A 24,564-nucleotide genomic window follows, 5' to 3' on the forward strand; every position below is an offset into this window, starting at 1 on the left:
GCTCGACATGCTAATGCCCAATAGATGACAGCTTGCTGTCACCTCTATTGACAATGACATAAGTTTCAAGATGACATGTACTGGGACCGCGTCGAGCACCAGTACGTTTACATTAGTTCAGGTATGTTTCCTGTATTATTTTCTTAATTTGGACACATTTTTGTACCGAGTCATGATCATGATAACGGTAGGATACTGTCAAAATGACTATAGACTTTTACAATTACAACACATAATTATGGTTAAATCTGAACGAATAAAACAAGGAGATATCTATTTTACGTTACAGTCAGACAGTTTACTATTAAAACAATTTTTTTTATCCGATATTGGGAAGTTACTTTTTTATAAAGTAAGACACCTATCCAACTGCCCCACGTATCCGGGTTTTACCCTAAAGGATGATTCACACTTGACCGGGCCGGGCCGGAGCTTCCAGTGCTTCGTTTACTATGGAAAGCAGAACGTGATCACCGATCAGCCGTCATAGAAAGTGACATGTCAGAGGGCCTACCGCGAACCTCGTTCGACGTGTTGCCTCTCCGTCGCACTTGTAAATTCGTATGTAAGTGTGACAGGGAGGCAACACATCAAACGTGGTTCGCGGTAGACCCTCAGACGTCTCGGCCCGGGCCGGGACCGGTGTAGCGTGAGTCATCCTTAAGTATAATTTTTGTCAAAAAATTAGAATGACTGACTATGCATTTTTCACTACACGACTTTTCGGCAGTGGTCTTCTTTGACAAGAAGGATCATTATTCATTATTACTTTTTATTACCGTTTTTTCACGTCAGAACCATAACGGTTTTCCTCTGATAATTTCCAGAATAATAATAGAAAATAATAATAGAACCAGAAAAATAAGAAGCGAAGTCTATTGAAGGCATTCACAGCTTTTGAAATGGGATACTTATTTAATTACAATAATTGACGTGCGTGCAATAATGCTGGGAATAAATTATTTTATTGTTATATTTTAAATTTATATTTTATTCATTAATTTAGGTACAGGTTTACGCTTATTGATGGACAACAGAAGTTATGAGATGATTATGAAAAACCGCCGAGTAGAGTTAGACCAAGAAAAGTCTGCAGCGATTTTGATAGCCCACGCAGTGCAAGTGTTATTTACACGTCATAATTTCATAGAAGTGTGACGTTTAAAATGACACTTGCACTGCATGGGCTATCAATATTGCTGCAGACTTTTCTCGGTCTGACTCTAGCATATATGTACCTACATTGAGTCGAAGAAAGCAAAAACAAGAACTGTTACCGAAATATGGTGTGATGTGTGTGATATATGAAGATAGAATATTGGCATTTTGACGTACAAATACATGAAAACATGAATAACAGAAATTTATAAATTGGCCATTAGGTACCAAGTCGGGGCCGTGTAGAGGCCCAACGGAGCCGACATGTCCCATAGATAAAGGCTCCTTCTAAATACGTAGATAAAAAAAAAAGGTACCAAGTCGTAATTAGACTTACTATACAGGTCTACCTTAGTTAATTCTAGTTGTTTTTTGTTACATTTTATTTAATGTGTAGGTATAATACTCATGAAAAGTACCTACGTAGCTAAAGCTATTATTCATAAACGTTACAAGCCGATAATAATCGTATGTTCCTTTCCATCATACCAATATGTCGGAGTGGGACAAACGATAATTATCGGCTTATGAAACTACACAACGGGACTTAATCGCGTATTTAAGTTTTAAGATTTACCTCCGACGTTTCGAGGACGGCGTTGTCCCCGTGGTCTCGGAGAAGACTGGCTTAAGTTGACATCAACATCTTTTAGCCGCGCGAGTTTTTCGAACTACCCGCACTTGGTCTTGTTTATCAGTTTGAACGTTTTGCGCACTAGGGATGTCACTCTGTCGACACACAACACTAACGATATTCGATTTAAGTCCCGTTGTGTAGTTTCATAATGTTAAATAATCGTGAAAGTTTAAATCAGTGTATTATCGGCTTGTCAACTTTAGTACAGTCCGTGAGATCTTAAAAGAACCTTCGGGTCTCGGCTATAATCGGACGTAATCGTGTAATATAAAATGACAGTTTCAATTACTTTGGTTGACGAATTAGTGGCAGTCCAACACCCAAAGAGTGCAGTCGTTTTTTTTGTCTTGAACTATATAGAGCAGTTAATACCACCATAATATATTCGTTATTATTTCATTAGATATTTTTTAAATTGATTTTAATGGAGACACGTTTCAAAAAGGGTATATCTGTAAATAGTCAATCGCGGAAAATTGTATATAATGTTTATAAATATTTTGTGAAGGAAGCGGCAACTTTTAAGAAGAGCGATAATTGTAAATATTTTAATAAACTTCAAGACTTTATTGGGCTATTCTTTCTGTCACTGCTCTCCAGGCCGTTCGATCTTCAGCCATTTGTATGGTTGCCTGGAGTGAAGTCCTGGTAACGTCTTGGACCACATCTGTCCATCTTCTGGGTGCACGCCCTCTACTCATTCGTCCATCGACACTCCCAGTAATAATACGTCTTTTAATGCGTGTGCGTGCCACGTCTGATTGTATGATCGAAGAAAATCCAATATGCGATAGGTATTCTCAGCTCTATATAATTTCTTCCAGAAGCGATACATGGTGAGATGACATTCTGTTTTCAAATTTACCTCCGGTCGAAATTCAAATTCTGATTCCATTTTATTTAAATTATGACAATAAGTCTAATCGCAATATAGTTATCTAGCGAAATTTAATTTAAGAGCCTTTAGATTAGGGTTTATTTTATGTTGATGCTAATTGTCCACTTAACTTTTTACGATAACTTCAAAAAGTTTATCAGCTATTAAGAAAGCAGAACAGCAGTATCACCTTCGTACGTTACCGCCGATAACCGAAGTCTTTTTCTAAATTACGAAGGTTCTTCTAAGATCTCACGCACTGTAGACGTTTATGAATAAGGGGGAAAGTTTTATATTTAGTTATGCACGATATCATTAAAACAAAAGAAAACCGTTGGTTGACCATTTTACCAATTAAAAAAAATGTTTCATTGAAAATCCTCATTTCAGGGCAAACATCGCATTTCAAAGGACGGTGGAAGCAGCAAATTGATTAGATGCCGCTTTACCTTCCTTACCCACACCTAAGTCAAGGCATTAAGGTCCAAAATCCAATATTTATGCGTCAAACGTACCGTGCCCCGATAAGCCTATCTCATCACAAAGCCCTTCAGGTTCATTAGGCATTTTCGTTTGAAAACGTTTTCCAAAAAGCCCCACCTCCGAGTGATCCCGCAAATTGCCTATTCAGAGTTAAGCTACGCACCGAGTCATCGTTTTCCGTGACTGTGCTGAAATTGTATGGAAATTCTTTCCGGTTGGGTTTGCGGGAAATTGTATACTGTTGTACTTACAGTTGAGTTTTGAACTTTTCATCTGTGGAGCTCTGTCCTTTTATTTTCATATATCTAAAACGAAATTCGACGTATTTTATATTTTTTTGATTTCTAAAAAAATTTGGTGGGCTACAAAGAGTTTATTTATCTATCTATTTACTACAAGTATAAATCGTGCAGCAACCGTGTGCGTGTGTGTACAAGTATAATTCGTGTAGTAGTAAGTATAGATCGTGCTGGTTTTTGTAACCGCAACGCCAAATTTACATTGCGTAGGTATATCATAACATAAGCATAACTTAAGTTTTGCACCTATGTTTAAATTAGGGTTGGGTTTTACCCTCTTGCTGGCTGGCTGGTTTAGATACTGTTTCTACTTGAATTAAAAACAAATGAAAATATTCTCAAAAAATAATAAGAACGCTGCCTGCGTGATGGGCACCCTACCAAGAGCGCAAAATTTTAATAGGTATTTTTATTGGCTTTAGTTATTAGCTGCAGTTAATTTTAGTTTTATATTCATTTTATTTATTCTAATACTCTTAAAATAATCGTGTTAAAAATGTGCTTTTACAAAATATGCGGTCGCTGGTAAAATAGGTCACAAGCTTAGATCCACGCCTGTACCTATCTCTTAGGCTTAGGGGTCGGGTTAGGTAATATTCAATTCAATTCAATTCGTTTAATACGGTGCAAAACGTACATGTCAACAAAATACAAAAATAAAAATAAAAAACACACACACACACACACACACACATCTAAAACTAAATAACCCTAAACTACACACATGTCAAATAATTTAAAGGAAAAATATTACACAATACATTAAAATAAATTCTTAAAATAATTATATAATCAATGTCCATAAAATTCATTAACACTATAAAAGGCATTACTTATCAATTAAATATTTTTTGAGATTGCTGACAAACATCTCATAAGAAGTTGCCTCTTTATAATTTCCGGGCTCAAGCAATTAAATATTTTTACGCCAACTACCCTCGGTGAGTTGGATGCTTTCGCTAATCGCGCAAATACCGCTTTAACATCTCTTCCCGTTTTTCTTTGTTCTGGGCGTCGTGTTTTAAATGTTGATACAATACAATACATACAGGGTGATTCAGGAGACGTGAGCAGGACTAACACAGCGCATTTCGTAAATTATAAGCAACTTAGCTAGGGTTCTAAGTGACAAAAAAAGGTCGAACCTTTTTTTTCTTGATTAAAGCATGAAACTTGGCACAGTTGTTCCTTATATCAAACCAAGCCGATTTCGATCGGTAGCCCGAAGGAGCCCCCCCTCTGGGGCCGGAGAGGGGGGGGGTCAACGTACCGCTCGCCCGGCTTCATTCTTAAAATTCTAACAGGCCCCGTTTAGCTAATAGGTCATATTTGGTATCAATTTCGGATAAATCAATAACGTAGAATTCATTTCTGGTATAAAAAATTAGCAATTTGTAGAAAAAAATAAAAAAAACTCAAAATATCTAATTTTTCAAGTTTAATTTTTGTTTCTTATTTATTGTCAGAATTAAACTGCCTGGTTTTTCTACATTGAAAAAATATGATGATAAAGCCTATTTAATGCAGATTTTAAAAACATAACTTTTACATATCTTCATTAAGAGGAAATTGCATAAAAAAAAACTTATATCGTCTCGCGCCGGTGAATATCTTTTTACCGACATCGGAATCGATATAGACAACATCCGAAGTACACACTCTGGAGACCGATTAAAAGTATTGTTTATTGTTGTAGATAGATAAAGATAGAAAAGCGTACAAATATTTTCTATTGTGTCGTTCAGTGAAAAAAGGGACCTTGGAAAAAATTATCACAGAGCCTCGCGTTTGTATAAAAGCATACTCGTAGGTATTTAGTTAGTGCCAACCACTCCATGGACTCCATGGTCGCTGTTCTCAATAGGGGATATTACTGCAATGTTCTGCCGCCAAAGTGCAGCACTACCGACTCTAGTAAATTCATAAACTAACTTATACATACTGTACCTTAAACTGTTTTTTGACAAGTTTTCACAGACAATAAAATATGACGTTGATGCATCAAGGCGGTTTGTTAACCAGGGCCTACCGGTAAAAGCGAAAATCGAAATTAAGTTATCTGCCTCTTTATCGAATATGCAAGAGTGATAGAGGGATTAGACAACGAAACTTCGATTTTCTTGTTTCGCGGCAGACCCCCAGATTGTTAGTGATTGACAGATAGTGGTAGTGGCGCTACCTACGCAGAGTTTTGCGTAATATTCCCTATTAATAAGAAGTAAACTATAAGTATTATTTAATCTGCTTACTTATTACATTATACCACACTTTAATGTTGCGTCTTGTGTATTAATGCAATTCCTTCCCCCGACACATGAATGGATACATTTCATAATTCACGTATATATGTCAGTTTCAACCATATTCTGGCCACAGCAGGGTTGTCAGAACAGTTTGGAAACAGTCATCTGCTCCTTGCTTCCATTCCCAAGAAGACGGACTGAGCAAGTTTGACGACGAACTAATGTCTGATCCCAAACATCAACCACACGGTACACTGCGCGTAATGAGGCATTTATACGGCTCCCTTTTGAACAGGTATAACATTATACAACTCTTCATTTCAATATCCCGGTGTAACTTGTCTTCTTCAATATTGCACTTATTACCGAACATATAATATCTCATTTTAGTATTTTAGGGGAATGCTTTTAGCCACCGCTATTGCTCCATCTTGTAAGAGCTTGGATCCTTGTAGTAGCATGGCTGAACTCTGAACAGGTTCCATGTTTCGAACTCACTTTTTCTACCCTTTCAGCTGAATGCTCGAAACAGGGGTAAGACTTCAACTCTTTTAGGGTAAATAAAAGAGTTTAGTTAAGTAGCTTACAGAATAGATAATTTTATTGGCTTAAAAATAGAATTTCCTGGCCTATTGTGGATGCAATGGAGTGACATGTGATATAATTGAGTTTTCCACTGTGTCAACGTGAGCCCACAAATCCTGTAGTTGGGGAAATATTCGTACGCATGAATCTAGTCTAGCTGCTATAACTACATCGTCTATGTCTACTGTGCTTATCAATACCTTGCAATGACTGTTTTACAGCATCTGCAACTAGGGCCATGATATGAAATGAATCGGACTCTTCATGGTTCTTGGAGTATTCGGAACCTCACGAGGAACATTACTTATAACATGTTTCTCTACACAATTTCGCGATGGCATAAATAAGGACTTATAACTCTTCGAAGTTTTGTCAACACAGTGTCTCAAAATGATTTACCTAGTGCTAAAGAAATGAGTTTCACTAAAATATCAGTGGTTATAAGTGAAGCTTATCATCATGGTAAATTTAACTCTTATTTCTATCGGGCTCTGAAACACCAGGAGTCTTACTCGTATTCCAAGCATTCTCTCGATCGACCTTGTAATACTGTAAGCTCAATAAGACTTGTGATAATAAGACTAGATGATATATATATGATAATATGTATTTGATAAATACACTCAAAACATCCATAGGTAATTCAGGAACAAGCTTTCACGATAAACACAAATATATGCCTTCTAGGATTTGAACCGGGTTCCCCATATAATATATGGTGTATAAAAGTGAGATCTAAGCATAGACCCTTTTTAGCTTGGCCGATACAAGGATTCAAGCTCCTACAGGATAGAGCAATATCAGTAAATTTAATAAATAACATTCGCCAAAAGTTTATTATAACTTCATATGATGATATGTGAAATAGCCTTGTAAAGTGAATACCTTACTGATAAAGCCGTTGCTAAATAATAAAAAAAATGCCTGAAATAATTCTTTACTTGAATAGACTATTGAAACAGAAGCAGCCTTATCAGGATAGAATTATATGTTTGGGGCTTGGGGGTCAGACGTTAGTTCCTCTTTAAACTTGCTCAGTCTGTCTTCTTGGGAATGGAAGCAAGGAGCAGATGACTGTTTCCAAACTGTTCTGACAACCCTGCTGTGGCCAGAATATGGTTGAAACTGACATATATTATATACGTGAATGATGAAATGTACGCATTCACGTGCCGGGGGAAGGAATTGTATTTTTTAATACACAAGTCGCAAAATTACAGTGTGGTATAATGTAATAAAAATATTTAATAATACTTACAGTTTACTTCTTATTCATTGAGAATAGCGACCATGGAGTCCATGGAGTGGTTTACACTAATTAAATACGAGTATGCTTCTATACAAACGCGAGGCTCTATGATAATTTATTCCTAGGTCCCTTTTATTACTGAACGACACATAAAAAATAGTATTTGTACACTTTTCTATCTTTATAATAGGATCTATAAAGGATCTACAACAACAAACAATACATTTAATCGGTCTCCAGAGTGTGTACTTCGGATGTTGTCCATAACGATGCCGATGTCGGGAAAAAGATATTCACCGCGCGAGACGATATAAGATTTTTTTTATGCAATTTTCTTTTAATAAAGGTAAGGAAAAGTTACGTTTTTAAAATCTGCATTAAATAGGCTTTATTGTCATATTTTTTATATGTAGAAAAACCAGGCAGTTTAATTTTGATACTAAATAAAAAATAAATATTACACTTGAAAAATTAGATTTTTTAATTTTTTTTAAAAAATTTTCTACAAATTGCAATTTTTTTATATCAGAAATGAATTCTACGTTATTGATTTATCCGAAATTGATACCAAATATGACCTATTAGCTTAACGGGGCCTGTTAGAATTTTAAGAATGAAGCCGGGCGGAGCGGTACTTTGACCCCCCCTCTCGGGCCCCAGAGGGGGGGCTCCTTCGGGCTACCGATCGAAATCGGCTTTATTTGATATAAGGAACAACTGTGCCAAGTTTCATGCTTTAATCAAGAAAAAAAAGGTGTTTGCACTTAACATCCTCACTAACTGTTTCGTATCAGTATTAGTGAGGTTAACGTTAATTTTCTAGTCGTGTTGAAAAAAAAAGTTATTAATTTATTTACGACATGCATGGTCACCCTACAGCTAGAATACTAAACTACCGATATTCTGTGTCAAATTGAATGTCATCACGGACTGGTTACTTTTGAAAACTCGTATCTCACTCAAGTTTGACAGTTTATTTTCTTCGTAATCATAATGCTGGCATTACGGTTAAAGAGGTTTTATGTTTATTAATTAGGTCTTGTAGGGTGACCATGATTGTAGAGAATTAAATTTGCCCTCGCCAAAAAGTTAAAAAATAGGAAAAAGTGTGATTGTTTCACCTAAATACGACGGTGATCGATCAATTATCAGTTACTGAGTGTGCAGGATTAGTCCTGCTCACGTCTCATGAATCACCCTGTATATAGATAATGTTTTGGACCCTGGGTTTGTTACATCGATCGGAAGAAGTCTGTCACGAAAAACGCTTACAAAATAAGTAGGTACCTATTTTTTTGCTTTTCAGCAAGTCTAAGTTAGCAGTCAAAAGGCTTACGGGAATAGTACATTACTACAAAGGCCGGGACAAAAGGGGTTGCCGGCCGAAGACATATAGACGGCCGAGCGAAGCGAGGCCGAATAGGTCTGAGGCGGGCAACCCCATATTTCCCGCCGAGGTATGTATAGTGCTTTTCTCAAACATGCAATGAAAAAATAATAAAAATGGATGATGATGATTGTTTCATGTCCTAAATGTGATAGGTTGTTCACTGCGTGGGATTCATATGGGGAACGAAAATTTTATTATTTTTGCGCTACGACGCACGGTTTAGAAGATACAGCCCTATAAATATTTTTCTTTCTTTTTTTTCTTTTTTTTTGATATTTTTCTTTTTTGTGTTTTTTATATGACTTATGGGTTCTATAAAGGGGAACGAAAATTTAATTATTTTTGCGCTACGACGTACGGTTTAGGAGATACAGCCTTATAATTTTTTTTGTACATTTTTTGTTTTTTGTTTTTTTTTTAATAATAATTAGGGGTTTCTTACAGAGGAACGAACATTTTATTATTTTTGCGCTACGACGCACGGTTTAGGAGATACAGCCCTATAAATATTTTTCTTCCTTTTTTTTCTTTTTTTTTCCTTTTTTTGTGTTTTTTAAATAGGACTTGGGGGTTTCATAAAGGGGAACGAAAATTTGATTATTTTTGCGCTACGACGTACGGTTTAGGAGATACAGCCTTATAAAGTTTTTGTTTTTTTCTTTCTTTTTTTTTTTTTAAATATTAATTAGGGGTTTCTTACAGAGCAACGAACATTTTATTATTTTTGCGCTACGACGCATGGTTTAGAAGATACAGCCCTATAAATATTTTTCTTTCTTTTTTTTTCTTTTTTTTTTTCTTTTTTTGTGTTTTTTAAACATGACTTAGGGGTTTTATAAAGGGGAACGAAAAATTGATTATTTTTGCGCTACGACGTACGGTTTAGGAGATACAGCCTTATAAAGTTTTTTTTTTGTAATATTTTTTCTTTTTTGTTTTTTTTTTTAATATTAATTAGGGGTTTCTTACGGAGGAACGAACATTTGATTATTTTTGCGCTACGACGTACGGTTTAGGAGATACAGCCCTATAAATATGAAAAAAAAAATCGTACCATAAATCAAATACTGACTTAATTTTTTTTTAAGTGGTAAAACACCATCGCCTCGCACCGCGACCCTGTAGCGTCGCACCCATAAGTGAGAGCGAGAATGCGAAACAGATATCTCTTTCTCGCTCTCACCCATGGGTGCGACAGTGTGTTACCACTTTAATGGCTGAATGCCACGATGGTGTGTCACAAATATCTGTGAAATGAAAATTAAAAAAGAGGACTTTGCCGGCCTAGGCCTGCAAGATTTGTATGAAATTCCATTAACGACCTCATGTCCTAGCCGCACCTGAAACGCCATACTTCGCAGCCTATTATAAGGAACATAACATCAATATTTCAGTGCATGTTTGAGAAAAAAATATTATAGCTTTTTTGTGATCGTGAGTTACAATAAGTATTCGATAAATTCAGATCATTTTTGGTTTACTTTTATCCGTTTATATGCAGTTTATTGTGTACTTTTTTGAGGTCAGCGGTAAGTGCGTTTTAATTCCCTGTCCATTAATATTTATTTTTTATTTTAGAGCGTAATACCGTAAAAAATCACAGAACAAACGAATTGCAAGCTTGAGTATTTTCTATTAATATCTACTTGATTATATCTGAATTTAGTAGCACTAACAAATAATTTTTAAAACCAGTTCAGCTTACGTTAGTTCTTAATTAATTAAATAAATTTGTCTTCGTGCAACGAAAATTCAATCTCTAGTTAATTTTGTTAATCCGAGAGACACGTTGTGCAATATTGCTGCAGACTTCATTGTGAGATTGGAGCTATTTCCCAGCTTTATATTAAACTAAGGTGTTACAATGGCGTAGCGGGTACAGAGATTTGTTAATTAGCTAACTTAGAGGGTACAAATTCGACGACACAAACGCAATGGCAAAATAAAAGGCGGTTGACAATGGCAATGCCCGTTCAACGCTGTAGGGCTGATATAGATTTTAGTTACATTGCGGACTGTTGGTTACCGATCAAAAACCGCAATGTACTCGCAATTAAACTCGCATGCGAGTTCTTGCATCCTCTAAATGAGCCCTACAGCAGTAATAACACTGCAACAGTAATGCGGCCAGTGTTGCCAACTCGAATTTTGAAAAAATGCTAGAATAATGTCTAGATTATGCTAAAATGATGCCAAAATTTTTTCACTTGAAATTAGACACTTAAAACACATACATTTTTCAAATTTGCCGCCTTTTTCTACTGACAAGAAATGCTTGACCAACTTTATATAGTCCGTCGACGTCCATTCGTCCACGAAAGTTAAAATTCATATGAAAATATGAACCACATAAGGCGATGCTGCATATTGTTGCTGCCAATTTGGTGCAAACGTGGCTTAGACTAGATTATGCTAAAAAATATGCCAGATGCTAAATGGAATATTTTGGTGCCAAAGCGAGTGAAAATATGCCAGATCTGGCATCATTAATGCCAAGTTGGCAACACTGAATGCGGCTGCAATCGCCATCCGAATGTAACCTTAAAGATGACTCACGCTAGTATGATCCGGGTCCGGGCCGGAGCTTCCAGCGCTTAGTTTTCTATGGAAAGCACCACGTGATCACCGATCAGCCGTCATAGAAAGTGACATGTCGGACGCCTCAGCCCGGTCTAGCGTGAGTCATCCCTTAAAGATGACTACTACACTAGTATGGTCCGGGTCCGGGCCGAGGCGTCTGACTCATAATCGTTTTCTATGACGGGTGATCAGTGATGATTTCTATAGAAAACTGAGGTGTCAGGCCGACATATCCAAACTATTAAAATGTCGGTGAATATGAGTAGGTAGGTATAGTTTACTGCATTCCATATTAAATAAACTATGTATTTTCAGGCATAACAAATCAGTTATAGAATTGTAACGGCTCCGGCAATTCTTGCTGACGAATTTTCTCCACCGATATTTCGCTGTTTTGATCAGTTTTCTCCACCGATATTTTGCGGGTATGACCAGTTTTCTCCACCGATATTTTGCGGGTATGACTAGTTTTCTCCACCGATATTTTGCGGGTATGATCAGTATTCTCCACTGAAGTTTGGACACGGTTCTCGCACATTTTGCTGACGACGCGGGTCCAGAGATAGAACACGAGTTCGACTAGAGTGAGCATGCTGCATCCTAGGAAGAGACCGTAGACGCCACCTAGGTTACCTGTAAGAGCATTAACATTGTTAAGGTGCAGTGAATTCAGGTCCTTCTTCAAGGGCAGCGCTATATTCAGCTTACGCCTTGGACCTCTAAGCTACAGCGTAACTATTTGAGTTTATAATTTATATCGAAATAAATTATAAACTATATAATTATATAGATACATATAATCACGCCTATTTCCCGGAGGGGTAGGCAGTGACCACGGATTTCCATTTGCTACGATCCTGACATACTTTCCTCTTTCGCTTCCTTCACTTTCATAACAATTCTCATACACGCTCGCCGGTTTAGCGTGCTCTTGAAGCCTTTCTTCAGGAGGATTTCCCCGATCTGATCAAAGTCCGCCTAGGTCTACCCCTTTCAGCTCTTACTTCCGCTTCTTCCTTATACGCTCTCTTTGTTAGCCTTCTTTCACTCATTCTTTCCACGTGTCCAAACCATCGCATCATACCTTTCTCAATTTTTGTCACTACATCTACATTCAGTCCACACTTCTCCCTTATCACACTGATCCTAATTCTATCTTGCAATCTCACACCACACACACTTCTCAACGCTAATATAAACTATATCTGCTAATAAGTAGCTTATAAACTGAAATACGAGTTACGGCGGTGTAGCTTAGAAGTCCAGCGAGATAGCCACGTAAACTAAAGACGTTCGAATCTAGTCTCCGCCACTGTCATTGTTCTTAAAAAAATAATGGTGCTGATACGCTGATAGCGATACTTACTTAGTAATGTTATCCAATCGGTGATCAGGACGAACTCTTGTATTTTATAGAACTGTCTTTCGTATGTGAAATGCACGACGTACGCGTTCTTAGGATCCACTCCAGTTCTGTAATTCATTGCAATGATTTTGATTCAGATCCAAACAATTAGGTACCTACTAGCTATTATATTAAATATTTATAAATTATAAAAATATTAAAATCTCCAAAAATATAGCATTGGTGTCATTCAGTAAAGCTTACAACAAAGCAAAGAATAAGAAAGAATCGGGAAGTGTAGATTATTTACGTTACAAGAGATTTAATATTTCCATGCCTAACAACCTAACTTCAACCTAACTCATACCTAACATTATCATCTCACGAGCGTCGGCGTCATATTTATAGCTGCTGCTCGATGCAAAGTTGTTGGTGCAACTGCTCAGCGACACCATTTTCAATAGCGCTGACTTGACGCCGACACTCTAACGCTTACGACCCAATTCGAACTTTAGATCTAGAAACGATATGGATTAGATATGCGAGTGTCAAATGTGACGTTTCTTGAAACAAAACCTTTGACACTGACACATTTAATCCATATCGTTTCTAGATCTATTAATTGACGTATCTTAAAGTTCGAATAGGGCAGTTAGTGTGGGTTTTCTCTAACTTTGGAAAACTTACAAAAACCCCGTGCAGTCATATTCCGGCACCAGTATCCTGGGCTTGAAATTCCTTGTGTAATGCATGTACGTACACACTTCGGGACAGGTCTGCATCTGTATACCTTTCGCCGCCGCCATTTCAGAAAAATATTCCTGGATTGGGAGGCCGTAGGTCATCCTGTTGAGACCTGAAAGTAGTTGAAATATAAATGCAAACTACACTGTAGTGAAATTGATCTCGTTTTGTTTGCAGTTTTATTACACTACGCGTCACTTGCAGCATTCCATTAACCCAGGGTTAACAAGTTAAACCTGGAGGTACCATGATTTGACACTGGATTAACGGTTTTAACGCTTAACCCCGGGTAAGAAGGATGGTGCAAGGGTGCTTAACCGGTTAACCCCGGGTTAGTGGAATGGTGCAAGTGGCGCTAAGGTGCAGTTAGTTCCTCCTCCGAACGCAGCTTGCTGAGCACTGAGCGGACGGCCGCGCGAGCAGATATCATTGTTATTGAATTGTTATTTTTAGTCATTTATAACAAAAAACAGTAATCGATGAGTTCGATCAATAATAAATAATAACATTACGCATTTTTAGAAGCAATTTTCATGTTAATAGCTTTTGTGCGAAATAGTTACTATTTTTTTATAGTGCGTTTAGACCTAGGGGTTATTCATAAATTACGTCATTTCAAATTAGGGGGTTGGGGGGGGGGGGGTCCGGACATCGGATGATGGTAGCATGACGTAGGAGGAAACGGGGTCATTCGAAGCACGAGTTTTGGATGATTTTAAGTGGGGGGGGGGGCGTCAAAAATCGATGACGTAATTTATGGACAGCCCCCTATGTTCGTGATGTTTTTCTATCAAGAGAAAGTTATAATCAGGAATCGATGAAGTTACTAGAGTAAAGCCCTCAAAATTGCTATTCATATTTTGGGCAACCGTATTAAAATTTAAAAAAGCGCTACGGTTTTTCAAAAACTGCTGCCTTAAATCACTGCACCTTAATTTGAATCGTAAATAGGGTTGCCAACTTTTTTTGGTGGAATATAGTATTTTCCAGAATAAGGCATCAAAAATATAGTACATTTCAAAAAATATAGTACTTTTAGATTAAAATACTTTTAATCGGAAATATATTATTTTAGTGTACTATATATTTTTCCAAAAGTATATAGTACAGACAGAGTGCCAAAATATAGTACAATATAGGACTGGTAACTACTTAGGTTAGTAATCGTAAACGCGACTTACTAGAATACTTTCTCAAACAATTCATCCCAGTAAAATTGCAAGTGTACTGATCAGGCGCAGGTGTATACGTGGCCGCGCAGCCGCACACAGCCATGCTGGCGTTGATGATCCATTCCACTGCACAGTTGAAGTAGTCATACGAGTCGAAGAAACGCAGGTCCCGCTCGTCGGGGTGGGCGCATACTCCTCTAAAAACAATAACTATCATTGTCTGTAAGGGCCACTAGAATGTGAAGGAACTAGGCATACACTACAGACAAAGTTTCTAGAGACACCCCGAGTTTCCTGCCGGTCCCATATTGGGATACCCTCCTCCACTTAAGACATTTTTTTTTGTTTTAAATACGTCCTTTTTAAACAGTCATCCGTCTTTTTAAATAGTCCTCATGATTCTGAGTAGAAATAACCCAAAAGTTGATTGATTTTCGAAAAAAAATTAAATGGTACTCTTTTAAGTGAAAATGCCCATAGAAAACATATTTACGATGAGTATATATACGCTATGCTTTCTGATCTGCTTCCTCTTCATTAATCATATGCATCAAACACTCACGCTTCCTCCTCCATTTCATGAACTTCCTCCGACTTCTCAATCCTTACCGGATCTATATAAAACATGATATAGTATCCATTGGCCATCGTGAACGATGACTGGTCTATCAGCGGCTCTGACAGTGGCCTGTGGACCATGACGTAAGCATCACCGTAGTCCATGGTGGTTACGACCTTCAGATTGTTGCTGAAGACGTTTCCTGATGACACGAACGTTTCTGGACTGGAATTAAGACAGGAGTTACAATTAACGAAAAGGTTACAAGCGAAATCATAGGTCATATTGACAATCAAAAGAAGAAAAACTGCCTATTTTGGAAAATTTGGACCACCAAAATATGCAATAAAAAAATATCTTCTTCCTCGCGTGATAACATTTTGCCACGGCTCATAGGAGCGTGGGGTCCGCTTGGCAACTAATCATGAAAATTGGCGTAGGCACTTTTTTACTAAAGCGACTGCCACCTGACCTTCCAACCCAGAGGGAAAACTAGGCTTTATGGGGATTCGTCCGGTTTCCTTACGATGTTTTCCTTCATCGAAAAACGACTGGTAAATATCAAATGATATTTACCAGTCGTTTTCGTACATAAGTTCCAAAAAACTGATTGGTACGAGCCAGGGTTTGAACCCGCAACCTCCGGATTGCAAGTCGCACGCTCTTACCTCTAGGCCACCAGCGTTTTTTATGCAATACAAACATAATTGAACGAAAAATTGATGGAAAAAGATGTAGAGGAAAACCCGCCAGTACCTCATGATGCGATAACATAACACAAGGGTTTGGACCGGTATCGGCAGTGGCTTTGTAGTCCACAGAAGTGACTTTTTAAAAGGGCAAGTTAATGTAGATATATTTTAAATTGATCATACTCATCAAAGAACCGGCAACACTGTCCATTGACACGTCGGAAAAGATCCGCGCACGGCGCTATCACGCCTCTGAGTTCACAACGACTCAACAACACGTCACAGGGCACAGACACGCGCGAGACGAATTCGCGAGTCTACAAAACAAAGATAAGATAAAGAAAAACCGGGCAAGTGCGAGTCGGACTCCCGCACGAAGGGTTCCGTACCGTAATGCAAAAAAGGCAAAAAAAAACGGTCACCCATCCAAGTACTGACCCCGCCCGACGTTGCTTAACACATTCACTGCCCCCAACGCACATGTGCGTTCACCGTCATACAAGTTTGTTCCTAGGCTACGCCCCGTGGCAGTGAATGCGTTAACTTCGGTCAAAAATCAAGTTTGTTGTATGGGAGCCCCACTTAAATCTTTATTTTATTCTGTTTTTAGTATTTGTTGTTATAGCGGCAACAGAAATACATCATCTGTGAAAATTTCAACTGTCTAGCTATCACGGTTCGTGAGATACAGCCCGGTGACAGACGGACGGATAGACAGAAGAGTCTTAGTAATAGGGTCCCGTTTTACCCTTTGGGTACGGAACCCAAATAAAGATACTCGTAGTTTATTATTCAAGTAGGCATATTACAGTGCAACTTATAGATATCGACCGGGATATGAACCTTTTGTATTGTGTTCGAGTTCCCGATATTTCGACGTAGGTATGTAGTTACATGCATCTTGTTCACGGGTAACTGATGATAGCAACAAACAAATACAAAACAAAACAATACAAAAACAACAACACAATACAAGAGGTAATCACCGTTCAAATCCCGGTGAATATAAATCTAGTGATACTAACCGTGAATCATTCAAAACTGTTATACAGGGTTACTTTTTTACCGGTACAATAAATTTTACCACATCATTGGTATCGATAATAGATCACATTGCACAAATATTTTTTTTTTTTATTTCGCATCAATTAATTTATCCTTCACCAATTTAGTAACTTCTGGTTGCACTAATCACAAGTAGCTCTACTATGAGTTCCGTCAAGTTCCGTGAATGACAGTCGATAGTGAGAAAGTTAAGGAAAATGTATGGAGTAATTGTACAGAGCCTCTACCGGTCACCTAAAGAACTAAAAATTTCAATTGGTACCATGAGTTATAGACGTTTTTACGCGAGTTTTCCATACTTGCCTAACTTCACACCTAAAACGCTCTCTTTCTAATTATATAATGAAAAGTGAGCCAGATTTAGTCTGCGTAAATACTTTACGCGAGTAAACGTGACAGATGTTATCGAAAAATACGTGCGTTTCCAACGTGACATTTCTGTCAACTTGTAAACACAACAAATACGCAGATTTTTCACGAGTATTAATGCAATTTTCAACGTAATTTGTATAAATTTATAACAGTACGTGAACTTCAAGCAAAACTTTAAGGGGTAAATCAATTAATAGCTCGATAAAAGGCTGATTTAGTACAAAGGTAATGAGTTATACTTGACATCATATTTTCCTGTTTCTACTGCTACATTTGCGAAGATCACATTGCTTACGAGCAGTTTTTGGTTTTAGGCAAGAACCAACATTTCCATGAAAATCCGGATGGCATCATGTATGCATGCGTATGCATGTATGCAATAAGAATTAAGGCTCATTACAAGGAGCGGTACGATATGCTGCTGCTTTTGTTGCTGGGTGCACACTGCACATAACACATATAAGAATACCGCAAGACCTATTATAATATGTACGCAAGAATTCCTACGTATTTTATTAAGTATTATCATCTTACATAAAATAAAACATACAAATGTTCTATGAGTTTATTTATTTTTCTTTAATAAGTAAGTATAGTTTATTTTCCGATGTTCAAATTCTTGTGTTTGATACCTAGGTAATCGTTTTTCATGTCAATTTGGTAACAGGAAATATAAAACTTTCTTCAAAAACTTTTCGTGGTGGTTCAGAATCTGAAAATTTAAATAAGGTTTAAACACATTTATTGCCAAAAACCCGCTGCGTGGGTTCATTTTGTATTGGAAATGGGGCGCTTGGCACTGAAATATACTCGAGATCATTTACTATAAAATTAAGATCGCTATTAAGGTCAGGGTCTGTGCGGAAAGAGAAGAGTCGTAGGTATAATGTATGGGCTCCCCTACATTTCACAACTCTTCTCTTTCCGCACACTCTATTTGATAATGGTACTTAGCAGTAGGAGACGGCCGTTGTTATGATGCGGACTGAAGCGGAACATAATATAATATATACCTATTTTAGTATTTTAAGATTTCTTCTCATGTGTGTACTATTTTCATCATAGGTAATAAATGGGGTCCCTTTGTTTCCCATAAAGTTTTAAGTCATAATGTATTGTTTGTCATATTATCGTTAGTCATAAAACTGAAACCGTTAACTTTTCAAGATTTTCCTAAGGTCATTCTATAGATAGGTTAGGTTAGGTTAGGTTTGTTTTATGGCAATCCTGAAAAGTTACGCGTTTCTGAGAAAAACCAATTATGACTAACGAAAATTCGGACAAACAGTACATTATGACTTAAAACTATTTGGGAAACAATAGAGACCCGTAATAAATATGTAGCCAAAAGTAGCCTGTATAATCGCGCCATATACTTTGCTTCCTATTTTTTAACACGCAAAGTTATAATTTTAACTCGTTAATTAATGATGTTTACGTAATTATCATATTTTGCAATTTTTTTCTTGAATACAATATATTTTATTTTATACATTGTTTACTAATATTGATGTGTTTATTATTTTCGTAACTATGGCAACGTCAAATCTTAAAAAAAATTAGAATGAAGGTTGAGTCAGTAACAAAGTGACAAAATTGGTCTTAGAGCATTTAATAACTGGAGTGGTCATTGAGTGCTTACTGTTAGGATTAGGGTTCCAAGCAGGAAAAAAAGCTTGTTTTAACACCAAATAATGTTTCTTAATCTCAAGCAAGACTACATAGTAATGGCGTCTCATACAAGAAGAAAGAACAACTACATTTGTTTTATATTGACAACCGAATAAATCAAATATCATAGGGCCCGATTCGGATTTTGAAATAGATATCTATTAGATATCTTTTAGACATCACCATCAAGATACTCGTACGATAACGATATGTTTAAGATCTAACCTGTCAAATTTGACATTGGCGTGATTCTGGAGATACTCTTGAACGACTTCCTCGGGATTCGACTTAGAGATCCAATTCACATCTAATAAATATCTTACGCTATCTAACGTAAAAGTGACATTGGTTGCCCGAATTGCGCTGCAAAAGAGAACTAGTTGATATCTAAACTATAACGTATCTAGAATGGATCTAGTACGTGTCGTCTCTTGTGAATATCTTGAAGTTCGAATACGGCAGATACCTAGTCTATATATTCTTTATTTTTTTTGTTGACAATATTACTCACCCCTGTGCCGAAAAACTTGCACAATTGTGCAAGCTTTTGTATGGACTGACATGGCTATTTGTACGTTACGTACAAATCATGTAGAAATAGCAATACATTTGACGTCCCCGCGTTTTGTAAAGAAAATGACAGCGATGACATCTCCTTTCTAAATGCTCTAAGTGGCGGGTAGAGGTAAAGGAATACAATCTCCATGTAATTAATTAATGAAAAAGTCTCCGTCAAAAACCTTAAGAGGGAAGTATACTATAGTAGTACCAATAAAAGTCTGCAGCGGATTTGATAGCCCACGCAGCTTAAGTGTTATTAATTTCATAGAAGTTTGACGTTTAAAATGACACTTGCACTGCGTGGGCTATCAAAATCGCTGCAGACTTTTTACGGTCTGACTATACGTCGTAATCGTCCATACAAAAAGAGAAAACGTTTTTCCACTTCTAATACGAGAAACTTCCATTCTCCATGATTTTTAGTATGGTATTGATACAATGAAAAACTAGGTTTATGGGTTTTCTTTTTTCGCTACTCTGGAGAGATTTAGAAAAATTATAATAGCTGACAGCGTGCCCAGTTTTTGCAAATATTCTCCCATAAAGGAGTTTTCTCATAAAGTCATAAAGGATTCTCCTTACCTCTACCCTCCATATTCACGGCTACCATCAGTATATGTAACATTACTTTCTGTGCATCTCACTTGCACTAATATGCGAGAGCGAGATGCATAGATAGTAAATTACGTAGACGTGAGAAAATGTGTCAATTTTCTTATTTAGTTCTTTAAGTGAGTCCTAGAGGCGCTGTATAAAACTCCGATATAACTCTTGCTCTGTTTTTTAGTATACTTAGAAAGGGACAGCATCGTTTGGAGTGGAGTGAAGTTAGGTACATAAGACCGTAAAGAAACGTAAAACGTGACACGCGGCACGTTTATTCACCGAGTGTAAGTGAAAAATACTCTGCCAACTGATAGTAGAGCTACGGTGTCAACGGTATGAAATCGCGCGCGATGACGTAAACAAACAGTTGCCAGTTCGTGCGTTTGCTAATTGATGCGTAAGGCATCCACATTTTCTAGTACTTTAGCGGATAAGTTCGGGCATTGGTATTTTTGTTCCCAAATAGTAGTAACAAAGAATGCTGGTATTTTTTATTTTTGGCAACAATAACGTATGTTGATTTATTGTACTGGTAAAAAAGTAACCTTGTATTACAATGCGCTTATGAACGTCAATAAAGTTACACCGGCTCCAACCCTACACATCTGCCTCGAGAAGATTTAAAGATTTATTTGTATTGTACCTATTCTATTTATTTACTGCAGTTCACATGTACATTACAGGTATTACAAGTACTTAAGAGTATAGATAGGTAAGTACACAAAAGACACATGAAACCCTGATAGGCGCAGCAAGAAATGATGACCTGATGATTTCATGACTTTATTGAACTATTATTAGGTACTACGTATAGAACCGGCACAGCGAACCAGTATTTTGCGCAATGAGTTGTTGTCGGCTGATAACAAAATCAGGGGCATTCCACGAGACTGTCGCTTACATAACGCTTTTGCCTGGTATGGCAGCTACCTCAATACGTGAATCTCGAGAATATACTGCCAATTTGTTAGCCAAGTCATTAAATATTTACCTGACCCAATATCGCTTACTCAGCATTTCCAGAAGTATTAGAAGAATTGCGTTATGTAAGCGACAGTCTCGTGGAATGCCCCATCAAATAGTAGGAAGCGAAGCGTGAAACTCGAGCCCTATTTAAACGCGTAAGCGCAATGAATTTCACGGCGCTTACAACTTTTAGGTCGCGCGGTTTACACCCCGCTCCCAACAAGTAGCGATTGCTACAATTTCATTGTTTGCTATGGCTTCTCTATAGTAATAACTTGTAGTGTACGGTAAAGTCGAAGGCACAAGACGCGGTAGGTCACCAATGCGTTGGTCAGACTTAGTGAAAAGTGCATTCAATGAACCACTCCATGAATGTACAAGAAGGGATTGTGAAGCTTGCCACCGGCCCTGATATGACGACTACGATCATTCTGACAAGAGTCTGACGACGAAGAAGATAAAAATAATAACTCAATGCTTCTATACCGTAATGTGATTATAATCCAAGACATGGTCCAGCATATTCATCAGTGTGACGTTCAGTGGCTGTTGATCCTGGATATACAGTGGAGTCAGATTACTGACGCCCAGACGCATGGCTTCCAATACTGCTTCTCTGGTGTATTCGGGAGGAATTTTCCTAGAATGTAATTTTTTTATCTTTTAAATTGATCGTCATTTGTTATGTTAGACTGTTAGACCGGGCCGTGTCCGGGCCAGAGCTTCCGACGCATCGTTTTCTATGGAATGTATCACGTGATCGCCTGTCATGTCATCGATGAGTAAGCGCCGGAAGCTCCGGCTCGGACACGGCCCGGTCCGGTTATCTCTTCACGATTAAATTGAGATTTGGTATAGAGATAGTTCGAGACCCGGGGAAGAACAAAGGGTAATGTTGACCCCAGTGATCATCTTTTAGGGGGTGAAAATGGGGGTGGAAGTTTGTATGGGGAATCAATAATCGCTAAACCGATTTAGATGCAATTTGGTATGGAGATAGTTTACGTTGTGGGAAAGGATATAAAATAGTTGTTATTCCCTAAATAATAGGGGGTAAAAAGAGGGGTGTTAGTTTGTATGGAGAATCAATTAAAAGCAGATTGGATATACATAAGCTGCCCAAATTACTAATTCCACACTCGCGGTAAAAAGTTAGTTAAAATTAAATTGCTTACACTTCATCCAAAAACTTTTCATACCACTGATCAGTGGGTTTTTCAGAGCAGAAAGTGATTGAAGGCAAAGGCAGCTTCTCGGTGAGGGCCTGGCCGTTCTTGATGATCATTCTGATGGGTATCTCCAGGAAACGGGCCGAGAGAAGCATGGAGAACTGGCCGCAGCAGTAGAGGGCGAAGATGAGCATCACACACCAGTAGCATCTGTGGGAATCATGGGCTCTCACCAAAATCCCTCAAAATCGGCGATGATCGTTGATAGTATCATCGTGCAAGCATCTACATGATCGCCAGTACAACGCAATTATCCCTTTTGGTTCCTCTACACGATGGGCCAGCGCCGGCCTCTCCAAGGGATGCAGCCATGCGGTAGAATGAGATAAAACCTCTAACGCATAAATGCGTCCCTTGGAGTGGCCGGCGTTGGCCCATCGTCTAGAAGAGCCATTTGATGCGTGCCCAAAGAACCGACAACTCACGCTGGCGACCATTGGCTATGATAGACGATGACTGGCGAGGACTACAGATGCTCTCTACACAAGGGGGCCCCATCCTTAGTGGGCCCCGAAGGACAGACAATAACAGTATACACGTCGGCGGCCGATCGTAAAATCAGGCATATCGTAATGTTCCTGTGTAATGTTTTGACGATAGTGACATTAAATCAATATATAGGTAGGATAGGTTCGTTAGGTTGCTTTAGATGCCCGAAGGGCAAACTGCCCAGAAATAGGGGCCCCGCGTAGCGGGGCTCCGTCGACTCAGGGAACGAGTCAAAGATTTTCACGTTTCACGATATGCCTAGGAATTTCACGATATGCCTGATCTTACGATCGGCCGCCGACATAATTATACAGGCTCCAAATTCTTATGTGCCCAAGGGCCCCAGCATAGTTTAAGACGGCTCTGCCTCTACACCAGGGGTCACTAAATGGCGGACCCGGACCGCCGACCTATATAATGTTAATACTTATTTAATAAACTCAAGTAGAAACGGACCGCGATGGTCACATTATTTTAAAAAATTGGACCCCTGAAGAAACTAATTGGCGACCCCTGCTCTACACTGGCCCAGTTATTGTCTAGCATCGCCAATAGTGTAGAGGGGCCAAAAAGTTTTTCATACGGTGGAAGCACCTAAATATTAAAATGCAAAAATGATAATTAACTAAATTGCCTACAAACCTCGAAAGTATATTTTTATCCTTAATTAGATACTTGACGCCATGAACCGAACTTTCGGTACAAAACGAAGTGACAAAGTTTCTCAAACAGTTCCACATGACGCCCGGAAAATGAATAAATTAGCGGCTACGGCGCTATAATATAAGTTATTACGTCAATTATATATAATTGAGTTAATAATTTAGTGCCTGGGTAAGTGCAAGTGAAGAGCGAGTGAGGGGTAAGGCTGTGGCCATTCATCATCATCATCATCATCATCTCAGCCATAAGACGTCCACTGCTGAACATAGGCCTCCCCCATAAATAATACCCCCCCATTTATGGCATTGTTGTGGCCATTGAAATAAATTAATTGTGGCTGTGGACATTGAAAAAATAAATTAATCAAAAACTTTTGTGTTCCCCCGAGGTGTTATCATTATGGATTTGCTTGGGTTCTTTGGGTTTTTAAGGACTCTGGCTCTAGAGTCGCAGGTGTCTGTAGGCTATGGTAATCGCTTACCATTAAGTGGGTATGCTTGTTTGCTACCAACTTAATATAAAAAAATTGCAAGACTTTCTTCGCATTTCTAATACCAAGGTACTTTATTGTTTTTATTAACTAGGTAAAAAATTATCAAAATCATCAAGGAAAATAAGAACAATGAGTATGAAAGAAGGTTTTTTCATTTCAATTACCAATACTATCGTAGAATATGTCTCTAAACAAGTGGTGATAATATACCGGGTGTGGCCTGTAATATGAGCAAAAAATGTAACTGTAGGCTGTACTCCTCATACTGATCAACATTTGTTCAGCGACTTTTAAAAATAACTTGAGGTTTGATTTTTAATACACTTTAAAGTTTATCCTAAGATGCAATGTATTGCGAATTTTGTTATATTTAAGGCGTGACAAGCAACGTCAATCACAATGATATGGCGTGGCGATGGCGTCCATTGAAGATAAT

The 24,564-nt window shown here is 37.9% G+C and overlaps 1 protein-coding gene across 1 annotated transcript; it reads right to left on the reverse strand.

The window, feature by feature from the left end:
• Positions 1 to 10,001: 10,001 nt before the first annotated feature.
• LOC134670397 (sodium channel protein Nach-like) lies at positions 10,002 to 23,800 on the reverse strand. The gene is made up of 9 exons (XM_063528236.1): positions 23,615 to 23,800; positions 22,430 to 22,633; positions 21,741 to 21,894; positions 16,197 to 16,330; positions 15,325 to 15,546; positions 14,772 to 14,959; positions 13,534 to 13,702; positions 12,868 to 12,974; positions 10,002 to 12,134 (listed from the first exon to the last, which is right to left on the reverse strand). Exons 1-9 carry the CDS (start codon positions 23,710 to 23,712, stop codon positions 11,827 to 11,829), a joined length of 1,584 nt encoding a protein of 527 aa, XP_063384306.1. The 5' UTR covers positions 23,713 to 23,800; the 3' UTR covers positions 10,002 to 11,826.
• Positions 23,801 to 24,564: the final 764 nt, after the last annotated feature.

The sequence above is a fragment of the Cydia fagiglandana genome, chromosome 13 (genome assembly GCF_963556715.1).
Source record: "Cydia fagiglandana chromosome 13, ilCydFagi1.1, whole genome shotgun sequence".
Lineage (NCBI taxonomy): Eukaryota > Metazoa > Arthropoda > Insecta > Lepidoptera > Tortricidae > Cydia > Cydia fagiglandana.